At 39.9% G+C, this 20,099-nt stretch overlaps 1 protein-coding gene across 21 annotated transcripts in view; it reads left to right on the forward strand.

Moving 5' to 3' along the window:
• CLASP2 (cytoplasmic linker associated protein 2) overlaps positions 1-20,099 on the forward strand; it is a 160,179-nt gene that overhangs the window by 41,083 nt on the left and 98,997 nt on the right. For 20 of the 21 annotated variants that reach the window (XM_064443990.1, XM_064443995.1, XM_064443993.1 and 17 more), the window contains one exon: positions 4,240-4,310. In XM_064443990.1, coding sequence (XP_064300060.1) covers positions 4,240-4,310 — 71 coding nt within the window. Of the gene's footprint in view, positions 1-4,239; positions 4,311-8,910; positions 9,110-20,099 lie in introns of those variants that run through there. The other variant, XM_064444014.1, reaches the window with a different exon arrangement.

Genomic DNA, 20,099 nt, shown 5'->3' on the forward strand with positions numbered 1-20,099 from the left:
TTTGTTTCAGTATGGAAACTGTGTGGCTGATCTTCCCTGAATGGAAATAGTATATGTGGCTCTGGATAGCAGTTGCTTAGTCTGAGTGTTAAAAGCTTTTTAAAGACCTTTCAGGAAGTCCTCTGGCAACTTTTCCCACTGTTACTTGAACAATATAAATGTATAAACCCAGTTTTTTGTTTACGAATGTCTAGGGCCACAGCTTCATAAACTGAAATGTTAAAGCATTTTGCAGTATGTGTTTCTGAATACCACGTTTTCTGTGGTGTGCACATTCTACTTATTTGTCTAGTTTGTGTTGTAGATGAGGTCCATCTGTGGGTCCAGATGTGGACACATGTCTGTGCAAGATCCGTTTTGGAAGGGGAAAGTAAGGCGAAATAAGTGCAAGGTTTCATATGGGCCATTTCCTGCGTTAGACTCACTCTGGACATGAAGAACAGACGAGTTGCCGTCCTTTCTTCTTATTTATCCTCCTGCTGTTGACAGGGGAGTGGTGCTTTTTTGCCTCTTCATCACAAGGTCCAAACTTTTAGGTGTCCCTCTCTGCCTGTCATGCAAACAGTTGAACTCCATCAAGCATGGTCTAGAAGTGTAGCGCATGTTCTTTGCTAGCATCTGTGTTTCCACGTGTGTGCGTGTCAGCTCATGCTGGTCTTAGAAGCCTATGTATTCCTGTCACTAAACATAATCACCATAATATGTTAATCCTTTGATAGAGACCTGTCACCTGCCATAGGAGAGAGTTTAGCAGGTTGCCAGGAGTCCCCGTTTAAAGTGCTACAACCTCATACATTCATTCATTCACTGAGCCAGCAGCAATCATCCAGCCCATGCAGAAATGGCCAGCTGTCCTGAGCAGGTCTTTTTTGTCAACGGGGATTTTTCCTTCCATATGTAAAGTTGCAGAAGACCTGTCTGTGCCTTTTTGGAGAAAGATGATAATATTTCTCTTCACTGGTGACGTAGTATTTCTATTGACTGATGACTTCACTGATTGATTATGCATGTCACATCCAGACTTGGGCTTGCAGGTATGAGGTAAAGCGGTAATAACGCTGCCGTTCTCAAACAATGTTCCTCGTTGCTGATGATGGTGAAACCAGTCTTCACCCAGCCCTGCAAACTTTCTTGGATTCCTCTTGGCGAGGCTCTCTTTTGCCAGGAGCTGAACTCCTGTAAACATTCTTAAGTAGATCATGGTTGCAATAATTTCAGAGGCTTTAGCCCATACTGCCTCGCTGCCCGTGGCTGTGTGAAGAAATATGAGATGATGGTGACATTAAGAGCTGGGTGGGAGGAGAGGGAGGAAGAAATCTGTTGAGAGTCTTTATGAATTAGTAGTTACAGTTTACAGTTCTTATAAACTGTACGGAAGAGAGGGTTGGATCTACAGTAGTGCTTGACCATTTTGTCATCTGTGTTCTACTGTGGGGTGTTTTTTTTTTGTTTGTTTTGTTTTGTAATTCTGACAAAATACTATGGAGTATGCCTCTGGTCATAAAGACATGCTTTGAAAGCTTTAGGAGTGGCAGTACTGTGGTGTTCTCCAGCCTGCACCACTGGCTACGTAGCATCCGGTGCTGACAAACACATTTTTTTAATGTTTGTAGTTAGTATTTTGTCAGACATTTTGCCCAGAGCAGAGCAAATGGCTTCATATATATATTATTATAATATATTTATAAGGAAGCATTTAGTTTTTCTCTTCTGTTTAAAACACTCAGGAAATCATGTTTGAAAACTAAGTTCAAAAGAGCAGGAAGTATTTATTTTCTTTTGAATTCTCTAAAATATGTGTGCCAAAGGCATAACATCAATCTAACAGGATATAAAAATTACAGTGTAATTTTAAAGGAAATCTGTTAACCTCTGTAGTCTTCATGTTCAGTTTCTATCAGGATAATAGTTTCAGCCTTTCGGAGGTAGTGTTAAGTCCTCCTCATTAACTAGGCGGGCTGTTAATGCGGTGTTTTGTATGGAATCCAGCAGTGTTGAGGGGAGCTCGCAGTCACTGGTAAACAGTAAAAATACTTCCTGTGGTACATATGAAGCAAATGCATTAACTTCCTTTCATGAAAGCAAGATGGCGTAGTGCATTACTATGTGTATTGAATCTTGTGTGAACTTTTCACTTTGTACGTTTGAAAGCACGTAGCACGTTAATGGGATTCCACGGGTCATTAGTAAATGCCTGAAAAGCATTTCATATAGTAACTGTAGTTTTGCTTTTCAAGCCTAAATGCAAAAAAAACCCCTCATTTGGGTATAAATTGCCTTTGTTTTACAAACTGACCTTTTCATTAGAAGGCTGAGGTTTAATATTAAAGCAGCGCAGTCTGACATTTGTGAATTGCTGCCATTTCGGACATTTTGCTGTGGCTGCAGTGGTTGTAAATGCCATGATGGCACAAAAGGGAGAGGATGGTAGGTTCCAGAGAAGGGGACTGACGAGTACGTAGGGAAAGAACTGGTAAACTACTGCTGAGCTACATACAGTTTTGAGATAAGTTGAGGTGGTAGAGTAACTGCTGCTTTGTGTTATGGGTCGTTGACTTAAATGATTCAGGGTTTTTTTGGTTTTTGTTTTTTTTAGATGCTTGCACTGGGCTGGGCCTTTTTGTGGAATTCTCAGCAGAATCTGGGTAGTTCTTGTTGTGGGCCTCTAAGTCCAGTACAAATTTGCTCTGTAGCAGATTGCTTTGAAGTATTTGGATAGTAAAACTAAGTAATTGTAAGAGTCGTAAAACATTGGAAAGTGTGAGGAAAGGCTCAGGCTTTTTATATTGTTGTCTGGCTGCATTTCATGATTTTCTCACATTCTCCGTTATCAGATAAATGAGGTACCAGTGAACGAAAGGGGTGTGCAGTGTGTCAGAGAAGGTAGGCTGTGCACGGTTGGAGTGCACAGCCTCTCTACACGGATCATTGAGTAAAAGTGGCACACGCATAAGGAACCGTTGAAGTTAAATCTTTGTGTGTCCTTGACTTTGCTCTTATATCTACTGTGAGAATTTTCATACCCAGGCACTGTTCTTACCCATTCTTCTTGGTTTGTCTTAAAATAGTTTGGAATGTGAGTTGTAAACAGAGCCTTTCAGTATTTGCTCTCTTAGCAAATTTTGAATTGGGTAATATAGTCTCTAGTGCTGGTAATGAAGCTGAACTGTACTGGTTTGGAGAGTTGCAGACTATCGTGTGATTTATAGTTCATAACTCTGTGCATTTAAGATCAGGATTCAGTCCTGCTACCCTTGCAACTAAAAATTCATGTGCATCTTGGATATTACCATATTCTGAGTAGTCTGAAGTGCAGAAAAGCCTTTGGAGAAATATAAGAACATGTCTCAATTGTTTGCAGCTGAACAGCGTATTATGTCAGTACAAACCCACTGCTGGTGTGTGGGTCACATTTTTTCTGTGAGATACTTGCACTGCTTTTATTGAGTTTTCTGCAGAAGTGATGAGAAATGGCTGTTCAAGTGTTTTGCCAGCTTTCTTGCTCAAATACCATTTTCTACCTTGTGGGACTAGGTTGCAAATCTAGAGGGTTTCTTGTTTGTTTGGGGGGGTGGGTGGTAGTGGTTGGGGTTTTTTGATGGTTTTATTGTTTGTTTGGTTTGGGTTATTTTCCTCTTTGTATGTAGCTAAGCACTTGCAGTGTGTTTTCTATTATGAGAGTTTAATCTGTGGTGTGTGTGTTAAACATAACTGAAGTGTTTGGTATACCTTAAGTTTAGAAAAAGAATTTCCTTTGTTATTGCGGTGGAAGTGTTAACTACTACAAGGTACTTTCATAACAAAACTGAGGGAATTTTGAAGAAAATTAGTAATTGTCTTAGAACAAATGAAATAATAATCCTTTTCTTTTCCCCACGTGAATATTCCATAGTTCAAATTGTTGCCTTTTAGTATTGGGTATAAATAGGATAATATCACAGTCATGTGAACCTGATATATATTATAACTGAACCTGAACTTTAGAATTTTAGTTACTTTTAATCACACTAATAGCGATGCTCAGTTTTGTTCTTTGCTAAATTGACTTAGTTTTCTGCGCATTTGTGTGAAGATGCTCAAATAACTTAAGAGGAGTCCTTTGGGTATTGTTTCTAGATACTCTTAATCCCATGTATAGTCTGTATTACTGCTTTATGTATGAAAATAAATTGATTTCTGTTTTTATCAGTAACCTGGGGGATTTCAGAGACGTAAAAATATTTTTGTTGTTCTTTACAGGTTGCAAACAATCTTTGCAAAATTTGATGAAGTAAGAAACTCTGGAAATATGATTTTAAGTAGCATCAGTGGTGAGTATGAAAGATCATATATTTATAATCAGCTTTAGATTAATACAAGGTAAATGTTTAAATGCTAGCGTTATCAGTGTGGGATGGATGGCTAGAAACATAAATACTAAGAAGATGAGACAGTGAAACAAACTTACGCAGTGTTACTGAAATATTTTCTGGACTGCAGTCAGAATACAGTTGGAAAAGGTGTTGAAACTGCATGGAAACAAGCTGTGTATCTTTAACAAGTTACATGTGTGCTCAGTAGTGGCTACAATGTCCTGCAAAGTATTCACGGTGGGGGGGTGCTGGTGGTGGTGGAATCAAATGAACCATTATCCTATCTTACATGTGTTTCTAAAAAAATGGTAATTTAGTGATGAATGTGCTTGATTTCTTCTTAGTTAAAATGATGAATAATGATAAGACATGGAGTTTTAATTTACAGAACTAGATGATCACAGCATTCAAAGACACTTAAATGTTGAAGTTAAGACTTTATTGTACTGAGTTTGAGCTCTTTGGTTTTTTTGGTGTATTTCATGAAAACAAAACCTGTTGTGGAGAGAATCCTTGTTCCTTCCTATTGCATTCCTGATGTAGTACTTTGTAGTATAAAAGAATAAAATCAATTCTTTCATACTTAAAACTATAATTTAAGAAAAAACTGTTACATAACAGCATGACAAGGGAGGTGTTGTGGCAGTGCCTTAATATAGTTGTTTTTGAAAGCTTCATTGTCTTCTGCAAGGAATCAGTAGATCGTGTTTTACAGGGGAGGGTTCTCTGCTCATTTTCCTTTCAAAACAGCTATGCTGACTGAAGAGGAGGCTCTACTAGATCTAAAAAGTGAAACTGCAAGAGTAGAAAAATATTGAGGAATGCGTACGATTTGTTAATGTACTGAAGTATACCTTTCATTTTAAATGTTCTCACCCTTTTCTTGTTAGTGTGGAAACAGAAGAGACTGAAGGTTCAAAGGAATGTGTCTTTACAGTCTTTTTCTTTGAGGTAGTAAGAGTTTCTGTGCTGCATTCTGCTTAGTAATAAAATATTGCTATTGTTGAACACTTAAATAATACAAAAATGTATTTATAAGAAATAATACAAAAAACCCCAAAAGAAAACGTACTAATTTTGGGGAAAAATGCTTTACACAGATGTTATGTGATTAGATTGTAAGTTTACTTATTGTAGGAGGGTAAACCATCATCTTTTGCATTTAAAGTTAATACTGCTGCATAGGTTTGAGAGGTTCAAAGGTGCATTTTACATGTATTTTTTTCTGTGGTAGTTCTCAGGAGAACGAAGAAAGTTACATAAGGGAATATAAATGCGTTGAAATAATTTAAATATGAAAAAATATATACAAGGTTGGACTAGTTTACATAGCGCTTGTGAGCTTTTTGTCTCTTTTTTAGGAGAGTTGATAAGCTGCTTTTTCTTTAAGCTGTTTTCATCTCATTTGTAAAACGCTGATATTAATGCTGATCTACAGCAGTATAAACCATTTGTTTTGATTTGTATGTGGCAATTTCTATGCAAAAGTTACTATGATTCTGTTTAGGTACCATAGAGACAGAATCCTAATACGTTGGTTTCAGTATTTTTGCTTGAACCTAGTTTATCTGTTAAATCCATCTAGGCAATTTTTTAAATGTTATTGAAAATAATACTCTTCCATTGTTAGTGCTTTATCTTGGCTTTGTCCTTCATTATTCTCTGAAGGACAATTTGTGTTTACCACTTGCATGTGTAGATTGAAAGTTACTGTTGAATTCCTGTAGCCTGTTACCAACTTCTTTTAGGAGCTTTATCAGACATCTCTGGATAAAGGCCAAAGTTTAATGTCTGAATACATCTGTTACAGTGTTGAGGATTTTTTTTTTTAGTGCTTTGGATATTTTGGAGTAGGGTTTGGGAACGTAGGGGGGAATAGGGTTAGGTTTCCAAAGAGGTGGGGGAGGGAGCAAAAAAAACCCACCAAACAAAAAACTGTTCAACAGGCTTTAATATAATTAGACTGGCGCAGCTCTGTAGCAGACCATTTTACCAGCAGAAAGAATGGCTTTTTGCCAGATTGAGTTACTTTCCCAAATAAGTTAACTGTAGTGATGAGGGTTCTCTTCAGTGTGTGATGGATAGGGAAGGGCTTGCTAATACAACTGTGTCAGCTTCTTCCCAGTCCTCAGTGACGCTGCTGTGGTAGTAAATCTTTGTTGTGTTGACCTAGTTTCTGAGAATGCAGAGATGTGACTTAGGATTCTTTTGTCAAGTAATACTAATGTCGGTTGTTCAGTCTCCTTATTCAGCATGTACTTAGGAAAAAAAACCAAACCAACCTTCAAAACTTGCAGCTTTAAACAATCTGAATGCAATAATGTTTTCCATAGTATTTTAATAATCAAAACAAATACATATTTTAAAAAAATGTTTGTACTGACATGATTAAACACGATAGGTTTTAAAAACATTGTATTGGTGTGCCTAGGTATGTGGGGGAAATTGAGGGAGGAGAGGAAAAGATATCATACCTTCAGTCTTATGCATGCTGGTAGATTTAATATATTGTTATACCTGTGACTGTGTTAGAGCGGACCGAGTGTGAACAGTCCCTTTAGTCTTGTGTTACCACCTTCCTATATTGAACCTGATCCCTGATGAACCTGTACAGTGGAAGAGGGCAATGAGTTACTGTTAGAGACTGACAGATCATCTTGGAGGGTGGATGAGGTGAAAAGCATGTTGAAACAGGTATGGGTGGAACAACTGGGGCAGGATATGCGGCAAGGAGTTTCAAAAGCCGATGGATGAGAAGGCACCGTGTCTAACAAGGGGACTGGGCAAGAGTCTTAGTGCTTTTGCTTGATGAGGGCGACTTACAGGCTTAAATAATATCACACTGCTAACTTGCCTCTCCAACTGACCTTTGATTCTTTTTTAAAAAATTATTTAACCCCCCCATCTTCCCTTGCCTTCAGCAGCGGGTAGTAAAACCAGACATTTCTTTAATGTGAATTATGTGAATTAATTAGCTGCTGTGAAAACCTTGGGGTTTGTTAATAATGTTTCATGTTAAGAGAATTATGTCAGGATGTTTGCCTGTTAAGCAAAATCTTGTGTGCTGCTAGTTCTGCCCTTTCACTTCACCAGAAATATATGTATTCCTGCAAACTGGAGAAGGTTCTTTAAAGCACCTCCCCATTTTTCAGCAAATGAATGTTCATTTCTATGGAAACAGAAGCAGCAGCCAATCTCAAAGCTGCAAAAGCACTTGTTTCTGCTGCCTGAGATTTGTAAATACTGTTTTCTCTAAGAGAATTTAAACAGACTCCTATATGGGGTAGTAATGTAAATTTTGAGACAGGGAATTAAAAGAAAATTAGGGAAAATAAATATTTTGCATCATTCAGCAGACAGGATGATTCAAGCTGAATATAAATTGTACATCTCTATTCAACCTGTGTAATTTTCCCATTTTAATGGTATGCCTTATAGCATTAGCTTTCTAAATGTAAAATGTGACAGGTAGGATATGGTGATGTTAGTATAGGGTTGTGGGGGAGCCCTGGGTGATACAGATACAGTCGAGTGTTCTCCTAAAAAAAAAAAAAGGGATGGGGGAATCCATAGCACAAATGTGTATCTGTTTTTCCACATTACAGTATTGTTTTTTATTTCCCTTTGCTGTTTTCTTTCTGGAAATACAGTTACTATGGAGACAACGACGACATGCTCTGCCAGTGCTCTCCAGTGTGGCACAGTATGAATATATGTAGTTCAGTAAATAGGGAAAACGGTGATCGCTGCCATGATTTTGTGGGGTTTTGAGCTACATGTATGTCTTTTGCTTGCCCAATGCAAATCGTCACAATGTAGCCACATTATTTTAAATTTCAGCTGTTACTCTTGCTGGTTTATAATTTTAAATAGGAAAATTTACTGACTGGTGAAGCGTGACGGTCGCTTTAAGCTGATTTGGAATTAAAGAGCCTCAGCAGGCTGATGCTTCCACTGATTTTTAAGAAACTTGTATGAGTTTTTGAACTATTACTATGGGGAACTGTGCCCCAGCTCCTGCAGATGCGTGGTTTGATAGCACTGCGCACCTCAGTGTGTGTTATGGTTGTGTGTCCGTCTGCATTTTAAACTTGTCCTTAGGCAAGGGGAAGTAAATTGGAAGTAATTTTTTTTCTTTTATCACTATGGGATTGTGCTCCTCCTGCCTTTAGTATGTCACTTAAAGCGTTGATTTTGGGGAATAAACTAAGCAGAAGTTCAGGGTTTGGGTAGGGTTTCATTGTGATTTCCAGACCAAAATGCTCTCCAGCAGCTATTGCGTGCAGGCTTTAAAAAGCTGTTTCTCTTAAAAGTTCTGAGGGGATTTCCAAAAACTCTTGCCGAAGAGCATCTTTCTTCAACGAGCTGTCTCCTGCTTCCTGTAGGTTTATTTTATTTATTCACCGATTGATTTCTTTCTGTGGACGCCCGTCCCGATGGGGGCAGCTGCGCAGGAGGCAGTAAGGCCCTGGCGTCGTTCGCACCCCGCGGGTGCCTTTTCCCCTCACGGGTGGGCCCGCGCTTCCCGCCTGGCGGGGGGGAAACACCCCGCGGGACACGTGACGGCGGCGGCAGGGGCGGGCTCGGGGAGGAGCGCAGTAAAAGTCCCCGTTGGGACGGGGCCGGGCCAGGCGCGGTGGCGGGAGGCGCGGAGTGGGTTCCGGCAGCGAGGCGGGACTGCTATTTTGAAGCGGGGCGGCGGCGGCTGTTGCGGCAGGGAGCCGGCAGCCGCCGCGGCATGATGGCTGTGGGGGACGGTGAGTGCGCGGCTCCGGGCACCGCCGTTGCCCCGGCCGGCGGCGGGGGGAGGGAGCCGGTGCCGGGGCGGGGGGAAGTGGTTGTTGGCAGCCCGGCGGAGGCCAGGTTACCAGGGCGGTCGGTGACCGGAGGGGCCCGCCGGGGCCGGGTGATGCCCTCCGGTGCGGGGGGAGGTGGGCCACCGGGCTGCGCTCCTCTGCTTCCGCCTCCCGCGGCAAGGGTTTCGCTGTGTTGTTCAGCCGCCCGTACGGCGGGTTGGGCTCCTACCGTGGTGGGGTCAGGTCCCGCCGGCGCCCGTCCCGGCAGGGCGCAGCCGGAGGGTGCCCTGGGCACTCACTGGGCACTGCAGCGGTTGTCTTCATTTTTCTTTCAAATTTTAACCGTGCACGGATTTCTGGGATGGTCCGTGATCTTAATTATTTACAACGCTGGCAGTTTTCTCTCTGTATTTTTATGTTGGCATTCTGTTTACCCCTCTTGTCTCAGTGTTACTCGCGTTGGCCACCCCTGCAAGATAAGACTGAATTTACTATACCGCTTTGTAAACAAGCGTGCCGTTAATCTGCGCTGTTCTGTGAAGAAACTTCAGAGTAATTCAGTGTAGCCGTAAAAGTGCCTTGCTTCTAGGGCTAGGAATATATAGTTAATAAAGACACGGGGTGCTACTATGTTTCCTTCACTGTACAGTGTGTTGTTACACAAACCGATGGAAAGTAGGTCAATAAAGCAATACAGACTATATTGCTATGTTTTGATTAAAAACCGGACTTAGGTTTTGTCTTTATTGCACCTCTTGGTTTTGTGTGACAGCCAGGTCCTTTGAGCTTAATAACTTGATGACTTTCTGTATATGCATTATTATTTTCAGAGAAACTTGAGAAGTGTTCGTTTGACTTGCAGCAAGTTTAGGAATGTAGTAGGAGGGCTGCGCTTTTACAAATTATGTATATATTTTAAAATAACATTAAGGAAGATGGTCTTATAAAGATCACATACTTAAATTAGGGTGAATCTTTTATCTGAATTTGGTAAAACATTAATAGTATCCTGAGACACCTTTTCTTAAGGCGTCCTGAAATGTATGGTTTTTTCACTTAGTTCTTTGACTTACTAGATGATCAGCGTCAGCAGAGAGGCTGAAGGAGATGAGTGTGACCAGAGCAGTGTAACTAAGGCTGAACTGTATTGTTTAAAATAAATTCAGGCAGTTCTCTGATGTTTGTGTTTTTGTTGGCCATCTGCAGGATGCAAGGGAAGTCATGGTCTTTGTAGAAATGAACACGTAGTAAGCTCGCTCTTGTTGAGATTTTTTTTCTAGGAGTGTTTGTCTTTGTTTCCTTCCTGTGAAGCAACACAGTTCTCCATGGTGTACACATGGATTGTGGTAACTTGCAGATTAAGGATGCAAGTTGTAGCATGGTAAGAAATAACTGTATTCCCTAGGCAAAGCCATGGGATTTTTGTGGTTCTGTAGTGGTCGAGGTTTATAAAGTGAGGGTGGTTGTGGAGCTCTCTTCTGAATAATTTAATTCGTCATTAACAAAGGCACTAAGAACAAAGTACTGTTCAGGCAGTCAGCTGACATTCTGTGTAGGAGCTTTGAGCAATAATGCCAGATACAATTAACAGCGTGTAGGATGATTATGTAGCTGTTGGTCTCTCTTAAAACTACTGCTTACCACATTTACAAGGAATTCAGTCTTCTGACGTTGTGTTATGAAACTGCTAGGGAAAACAAAACCTTAGTTACTATTAAGAAAACTTTGATCTTTTCTCTGAATTTAATTTAGGTTTTGCCATGGTCTTTTGTTTTGCAAATATCCTGGGAGTCCTCCTAATATATGCAATGTAGAAGAAACAATTTATTATAAGGTTAATGATTCTGTAGCCTTTGAGAAATGTCTTTTCTTGGCAAAACATCACTTTGTTGTGGCCACTATGTATGTTAAACCTATTATTTGTGAGACTGTGCTGATTTTCTGGAAGTTGTTGTGCAGATACTTCAGAGAACAGATCTTTTTATTTACTTGATTTGGTTTGCTTACTTAATCGGCCTAGATCTGTTACAAAATAGAGCAGAGTTATGTCTGGAAATGCTATATAGAGGTGGTAATTTCAACATTTTATCTTGAGTGCAAGACACTGCCTTAGTGTAACTGTTCGGAATTTTTTAAATTTTCTTTGAGCACAAGCCAAAATGTAAATAAGACATGGTGCTTAACAGTTGAATCTTAATCTGATTTCTCAAGTAAAGACTAAAGCAAAGAGCCAGATTCTGTTTGCCCCCATGTTAACTGTCTGAAGCTCTCCAATCCTTTGTTGGAAGAATGTAGAGAAAAAATAGTACTGTGTTTGTGGCCCAGCAAACAATTGGACCATTACTTCTACTGTACTGAATGCGTGCCAGTGGGAAAGCATGCACTGTCTCAGTCTTAAAAGGCATTTCGCATACTTGTGTGAATGTAGGTCTGTGTTTGACCTGCAAGTTGTGTTCTGAGGCTGCTGAGGAAAACCAGTCAGAAACTGTTACTTGCTCTTGTTTCTTGGAGAGGATAATGCATTTCTGCCCTGATCTGTTGATAACCAGATTAGGGCGTTCAGGAGGTGGCTAAAAGAATTGCAGCGCTGCACATTGCGTTGTGGGTTCCCTTCAGGGTTTGTAATTCAGCAGCTTTAATCAGTGCTTTCTCACCTTGTCAGCCTGTGGTATGCTACTTTGTTATTTCAATGGTGGGGGACTGTCTTGTTCCCAGCTGAACAAGGTAATTAGAATAAAGACAAAATCATCTGCCTAAAACTATGAGGGTCCGTGAAGGGAAGATTAGAAGTAGGTTTTCTTGAGATGTACTAAACATATTGCAGTACCAGACATAAGGTATTTGAGGGCTATCTAAAAGCATATAATCAGCTTTGTAAGAGGACATATTTGGTGCACACATGTGTTGCACTAGTATATACTAAGCATGCTATTTTGAATCATACAATGAACGAGATATATTCACTATTTATTAGTGGCTTTTTATTTAAATGACATACAATGCAATGATGTTTCATGACTTCAAGCACTTGTCAGATTTCAGATGATAAAGCATATGTGACTGGTTTCTGAATAGGAATTATCCTTTTATCTTACTACATATGCACATCAAATTATGGGTTTTGTCGTCTTTCAAAATACTTAACACATCGATGGTCCTAGAGCACAAGAACAATTATCTTCCAGTCCCTGATGTTCTTCTGAGGGAAGGCTGTCTTCCTAAGTCTTTAATCTGATTAGTAGTTTCTGTAAAATGTGGGTGCTGTATAGCTTGAATATTTTACTTTTGACAAAAAAACACCATGGACATATTAAAGGTACAGAGACCGTAGTGATTTTGAGACATTAGTTTGATTTAAAAATAGATACATAGTCGTAGTGCATCTGCATTTCTGATGTGTTTCTGATTTTCCTTTCCTCTGGTAGGTGGGAGGAGGCTTTTTAAAACAAGAGAGTCCTGTGAATGATGGTAATAAAGCAATTAGTACACTGGCCTAGAAATTGTGCAGGATGTGGCTGAGGTGCTTTGTACCATTCAGAACTGTTTCATGGAAAAAAGTACAGATAGTAGCAGAAGTTTTTTCTGGGGAATAGAAATGCATCACTTGTTACCTTTTCTGGTGTTCTTTGGGCCTGTTTTTTTTCATGTGCCGACTACGCCTGCACTGGCTTCTTTCCCTGTAATTGCTCTGCACCCCTCCTCTTCTGTTATTAGCAGTTGGTGGGCACATTGGTTTGGGAAATGGCTTTACTCATTATGCCTGAGAGAGGAAGGACAGATACTGTGAGTTGGAATTCAGCTGCTGTTCTGAACCAAACCGGTGCAAAGCTTCTTTTCACAGTAAGGTCATATGCTACTCCCAGTGATTAACATAGATTCTGAGTAGTGTTTTGTCTATAAAGTGCATGTACTGTTGCTAATAGCAGTAAAAGAATAGTGGGACAGTGAAACAACTGAGTGGGAGAGGGAGGGAATGTGTAAACAAGCCAAGGGCTATATGAAAAGACACAGTTTCTACTCAGAATGGATGAATACAGCAAGATTCAACACTGATGTGAATAAAAAAAACCAGGGAAGTAGTATGCAACTTGGAGCATTTCTTACTTAAACTAAACATATGACAAACAGTTACTTTCTCAAAACCAGGTTCTAGAGTGATAACTGCACTTGATTTTTATGTATTCTAGAAAAATACCTACAAGTAAGTTTTGTCTTCCTGTTCCTAAATGACATTTTTAAAGTGTCAAGGAATTTTTGGTGTTCATTTCCGGGAAACTTGTGGCGCGTGGTGGTTGTTTTCATTAGACATGAAACACCGGTCCACTAAAAAGATTTCCAGATATTTTTAATCTGGCATCCAGAAGTGTCGGTTGCTTCTGGGATCTGTTTCCATTTGTTTTTAGGAACAAGATAGATGAGGAAAAAAAAATTCCATTACTGTTTCAGTTGATAGCCTTATTTGTTTTGAAACATCTTTGATTATTTTGGACTATTGCTAATATTACAAGTTTTTTCTTTTTTTTTTTTTGAAGAGGTGCATTTTGAAGTAAGCATTGGAATTGTCAACAGCCCAAGGAGAAACTTAGACTAGTAAGGATTTTCTTTGACAGATGTTGAAAGACACTTTCACGTGACTAATTGGATATTTGTCTTTCAGGGTTAATTTTCATCGTCATTACCTATTAAATAATGAGTTTTTCCTTACTGTTATGTTACTTTTAATAAAGTTACTGTAGTAAATACTAATGAGCAGGTAAGCTGTAACTGGATCATTTCAGGTGTCTGAAATGCCTTCAGAGGTGAAGGTTCTGCTGTAGTATTCACCCAAATCAGAAATTTCACTGTATTTATAAGAATACCTTAGTTTTGAAGATTTGTGTTTTGGGCTTTGTGTATTCTTTCCTTTCCCAGCTCCACCATGAAAATATGCTTTTGTAGTGACAGCAGAAAGAACAGTGCTTAACTCGAAAGAGCCTTTTGAAAACCAGCTATGCCTGTAAATTCCTACAAGAAGTAACTACAATTTAAAACTCAGGAGTCTTGCGGCTATATGGAGTATAAGCAACAAGATTTTAATGATTACTCGTTTAAAATTCCTTTGGTACAGCTTTGCATGTATTTAATTGATGTGAAAATTCTCTTCAACTGAGAAACGCTTAAAAGCCTTCAAATTTATGGGCAGTTGGAGCCCGAGGAAAGGTGAGGAGAATGGATGAAAATGTAGAACAAAGCTGTTAACAGCCTGCACAAGAAACTTCTTTCTTCAAACTTAGAGTTTTTTGTTTTCATCAAATGTCAAGAGCTCCATGGTCACCTAAATAATTAACATAAGTAGATTTATCTTTCACAAAATATCCTTTTATCATTACAGATTTTGTGTGTTGACATGATAAAAGCCCTGTGGTCAAGCCACTTATACAATATGAGGTTTGCTCTTGAATTTACAGGTCAAAGCATTTCTGTGTAGATTGTTTTTGCCTGAAATATCTTTGCGGTGCTGAGTTGATTTTTGCAAACTATATAGAAACATTGAGGGAAGCAGGCAGTATGTATTATTTTCGGGATTGGATGATGCTCTCTCAAAAGAAGAGGCAAAATGGCGGCTACTAAAGTTGCCTGGCTATAAACAAGACACTTCAGATTTTCTAGATCTGATGTGAGTTTTTTTAGCTTCTTACAATAAGTCCAGTTTGAGGGGAGTCTATCCTCTTAAAACCACAGGTTTTGTCACCTACAGTGAAGTTGCAACATTGAGAGTAAATGGATTTGCCCTAATTTCTTAATCTCCACCTTTGAACATGTGAGGTAGAGGACATGTTGGTCAGTGAGCTCAAAGACCGTTAACAACCCCGTTTATTCTGTGCTGTGGTGTGCACATTTTCTTGTTCAGAGATTAATATTGTTTTCTAATTCCTGAATTACAGGGATTTAAAGTAAATTTAGGAAAAATCTCTCTACATCTTATCTGATGTGTGTTTATAGTACACTTTCCTGCTTCTAGGACCTGTTTAATTTGTGAATCTGCCTTGCCATTTCATGTTTTCAACGTACAAATTGAGTTCAACACACAGAAGTTGGCCACACTAAAAAGTAATGTGAGCGTTTGCTACTAAAATAATTGGTAGAAGTAAATTTGACATTGTCAGCATCTAATAGTAAAAAATAGTAAATCACAATTTAAGCTCTTACCGTATGTTACATATCACATGGCCCTTCACTATCACATACACATGTGATATATGTTGAAGGCGAATGAACATGGTCCTCATATCTGCCTGTCTTACCTTTTTGTAATGTAATTGTTAGTTTGAAAAAATAAAATCATTAAACTCTTCTAAGTGTGTCTGTGTGAATGAATTAAGTATTGGAAAAGCCACGAACTGTTTATTCCTCAGTGGAAGCAACAGATACTAAAATGATGGTCCCTTTTCCTCACTTTTCTGAGCTTAAATACATCTTTGGTCACAACAACCCCAGGCAACGCTACAGACTTGGGGAGGAATGGCTGGAGAGCTGCCTGGTGGAAAAGGACCTGGGGGTGCTGGTTGCCAGCCAGCTGAACATGAGCCAGCGGTGTGCCCAGGTGGCCAAGAAGGCCAACAGCATCCTGGCTTCTAACAGGAATAGTGTGACCAGCAGAACCAGGGAGGTGATGGTGCCCCTGTACTCGGCACTGGTGAGGCCGTACCTCGAGTACTGTGTTCAGTTTTGTGCCCCTCACTACAAGGAGGACATTGAGGGGCTGGAGCCTGTCCAAAGAAGGGCAATGAAGTTGGTGAAGGGTCTAGAGAACAAGTCTTATGAGGAGTGGCTGAGGGAGCTGGGGTTGTTTAGCCTGGAGGAGGCTGAGGGGGGACCTTATTGCTCTCTACAACTACCTGAAAGGAGGTTGTAGTGAGGCGGGGGTCGGTCTCTTCTCCCTAGTAACAAGCGATAGGAGGAGAGGAAATGGCCTCAAGCTGTGCCAGGGGAAGTTTAGGTTGGACATTAGAAAAAACTTTTTCACCGAAAGGGTTGTCAGGCATTGGAACAGGCTGCCCAGGGAGGTGGTTGAGTCTCCATCCCTGGAGGTATTTAAAAGAAGGGTAGATGTGGTGCTTGAGGATATGGTTTAGTGGTGGACTTGGCAGTGATAGGTTAGCGGTTGGGCTCGATGATCTTAAGGGTATTTTCCAACCTTAACAATTCTATGATCTGTAATGATAGTCATATTATTATTATTATTGTAATTTATGGATACTGGATTCTAAACATAATGCATTTTTATATTAAATATATCGGTTTTAAAATAGATCATTAGATTCACTGAAGAAAATACTGGTGCTATTCAGAGTAGATATTTGATGTACAAGCAAAGGAAATCTGTGAAGAAAGAAATAAAATGACTTCTGGAGCCTAGGAGAAGACAGTAACTCTACATTACTGAAGATAGTAATGAAACCAGGGCTACTGAGCAAAGACTAGCTGTTGAGTTACAGAATATTTTAAGGGTGAATAGCGGCATTTATGCTTCAAGAAAATGTTTGAAGTGGTAGCTTTTTTAGAGGGCAACTTAAGCAACAGACAGACGTGTTAGGCCAAAGATGAGGTCTGAATTCAGACAGGCTAGAACAGTTAAATAACCGTAACTTTTTATACAAATGATGAGTCACTCTTGTGGCTCACAGATTTACCAGCCATCAAGTAAAAATGATATTCAAACATTTAATTTTGTTGTTATTGCTATTTTAAGTCAACTACCTACTTTCATTTTAATCAGTGCCTGGATAGGGAGACTTTCTGCAGGTGTACTCATTCATTTACCAGAGTTCTTGACTGCTTCAGAAGTTACTGCTCTTCTCAGCTTTACTTGTAACATTTCATAAGAGAGCAAAACACCTGTGCTGAGGTAGGCTTATTTTACTTTGTGCTAAAATGGTGGACTATTCCCATCAGTTTCTGTGTTACAGCTACTGAGTCAACCTATAATGTGTTTAAACTGTCAGAAATTGCCAATCTTTAATTTCTTCTGCAAAGCATGTCTGTGTTCTACATTTTTTCCTCCCCCTGCCCAAAAGACATATTACTTGTTAACATTTCAGTGCTGGGCATAGTGCAGTGTGGCCAAAAAAGTGTGGCCTAAAGCAATGACATAGTAGAAACACTGAAGACCAATAACAGTAGGCATGTACTTTTATTTTTTTGTTTTGCTCTTTAATCTTTAACCCTATTTTAGGGCTTCCCTTGCCATGAATTCTGGAGACCCTGGCTATCTTTTTCTTCTCCCTTTACTAATAAAATTGTGCCTTGGTTACTAACAGGTTATAGATGTTAGGTATTAGGTTATTATATATATTATAATATATATATTATTTATATATATAATATATAAATAAATATATAAATAAATAAATAAAGGTTATTATATATATTAGGTATTATATATAATATAGGTATTAGGTGTTGATTCAGAAGGCTATAGAACATGCCTGAGGAAAGCTGTAAATAAAGTGAAATTGAGGATTTCTGAAGGATGGTGGTATTGACTGCATCTCTGGTTTTCAGTAAGTTGCTCTGAGTAGCATTTCACAAACATATAGCAAAGGAAAGTCCAATTGCAAGAATTTAAAACTGACTAAAGGAATTTTTTTATTTTAACAAATTTAACTGTAAAAAATATAGCAAGATTTGCAGAAACTGTCTTCAACTATAATAGGTAAAAATGAAAAAATAACTTAGGTTTAAAGGAGATATTCCATAAGTAGAAATTGGGATGAAGCTTTGTTTGAGAGCGAAATTAGCTCAGTTGCTTACTCTGGCTTGTTGCAGCTTTGTTTAAAACCTGTATTTAAATCACAGAATGGCAGGGTTGGAAGGGACCTCTGGAGATGATCTTGTCCAACCCCCCTGCTTGAGCAGGCACACCTAGAGCAGGGGGCACAGGAGTGCATCCAGGTGGGTTTTGAATGTCTCCAGGGAAGGAGACTCCACAACCTCCCTGGGCAGCCTGTTCCACTGCTCTGTCACCCTCACAAAAAAGACATTTTTTTCTCATGTAAAGCTGGAACTTCCTGTGTTCCAACTTGTGCCCATTGCCCCTTGACCTGTCACTGGGCACCACTGAAAAGAGTCTGGCCACATCTTCTTGACACCCACCCTTCAGATATTTATAAGCATGGGTCCCCCTTCAGTCTTCTCTTCTCCAGGCTGAACGAACCCAGGTGTTTCAGCTTTTCCTCATAAGGGAGATGCTCCAGCCCCCTGATCATCTTGGTAGCTCTCCGCTGGACTTGCTCAAGCAGTTCCACATCCTTCTTAAACTGAGGAGCCCAGAACTGGACACAGTACTCCAAATGTGGCCTCACTACGGCGGAGTAGAGGTGGAGGATAACCTCCCTCAATCTGCTGGCCACACTCCTTTTAATGCACTCCAGGATATTGTCAGCCTTCTTGGCCACAAGGGCACGTTGGTGGCTCATGGTCAGCTTGCTGTCCACCGGCACTCCCAGGTCCTTCTCAACAGAGCCGCTTTCCAGTAATTCAGCCCCCAGCCTGTACTGGTGCATGGGGTTGTTCCTCCCCAGGGGGAGGACCTTGCACTGGCTCTTGTTGAATTTCATGAGGTTCCTCTCAGCCCAGCTCTCCAGCCTGTCCAGGTCTCGTTGGATGGCAGCACAGCCTTCTGGCATATCAGCCACTCTTCCCAGTTTTGTATCATCAGCAAACTTGTTGAGGTTACACTCTATCCCATCATCCAGGTCATTGATGAATATATTAAACAGGATTGGACCCAGCACAGACCCCTGGGGAACACTGCTAGTGACAGGCCTCCATCCAGACTCTGCCCCATTGATAACGACCCTCTGAGCTCTGCCGTTCAAACCTTTGTCTTTCAGCCAGACAATAGTAAGATTAACTGTAAGACTAGCTTTTCTTTGTGGTCAGGAAAATACTACAGGAGCATGTTATATTTTTTCTGAATTAAATATTTTCTGAACATATACCTTCATGAAACTATTGAGGGAAATGGATAAATTATTAGTATCATTAAAATAAACCCATAAGAAATGTGGATAATTATTGTGGCAAGTGCTATTTCCACTCCTAAGTATTTATTTCTAAATGTCTTTCTCAGGTCTAGTCTCTTCTTCCCACTTTTCCCTTTTTCTCTTTTGCCCTATTCATTTAGATTCATGTTTAACAAAAAAAAACCACCCCAGAACAGCAACAAAAAAGCACATCTGGCATGAGCCTCCTCCTCTGCTGTAGCTGATCAATGGATAATAGGAGAGCTGTACTCTGCTTTGCTTGTTTAAAAGTTAGGGGAACCTTATCAGAATTTGAGATTGCATCAATAGCATAAATTTAACTGATAAATATTTGTCTCAGTTCTGTTACTGACACTTGCTCCTTGTGCTTGCTGCCTTTTTATTTGTGTGTGTTTTTTTTAAGACACTAGTCCACTGGAACTGCCTGAAAAACTAGCATGTGAAGGATTATGTTTGGCTTCAGAATTGACTTTAGGACATAGGGGTTTTTTGAACCAAGTTATAGTATTTAGCTACTTTTGTCATTAGTATTTTTTATTCCCTATGCCCCACCCCTCCTGTGAGGTTACAGTGGAAAAAGGAATCTCTTCTGGTAAGAGTCTGAGATTTTGCTGATGGGCACCAGAATGTAGTGTTGCACAGAACACAAGAACTGTTTGCTGGCACTGAATCATAGGTTCAGTTGCCTCCTTCAGGAATGCAAAGAAAGGCAAAGGAAGTACCATGTAGTAAAGTGAAATCCATCAGTAAGTGGCTCATGTTACTTCTGTCACCATGCTCTGTCATCTTCTGGAGAACCATGCTCAGTCATTGTGGGAAGCAGATTTTTGTTTTTGAATGAGCATTTGCGTCCCAATGGTTTAAGATCCCTCTGCCTGCTGTGGCACAGGGACAACGCCCAGGAGTTATGTGTATATGCTAGG

The sequence above is a fragment of the Phalacrocorax carbo genome, chromosome 2 (genome assembly GCF_963921805.1).
Source record: "Phalacrocorax carbo chromosome 2, bPhaCar2.1, whole genome shotgun sequence".
Lineage (NCBI taxonomy): Eukaryota > Metazoa > Chordata > Aves > Suliformes > Phalacrocoracidae > Phalacrocorax > Phalacrocorax carbo.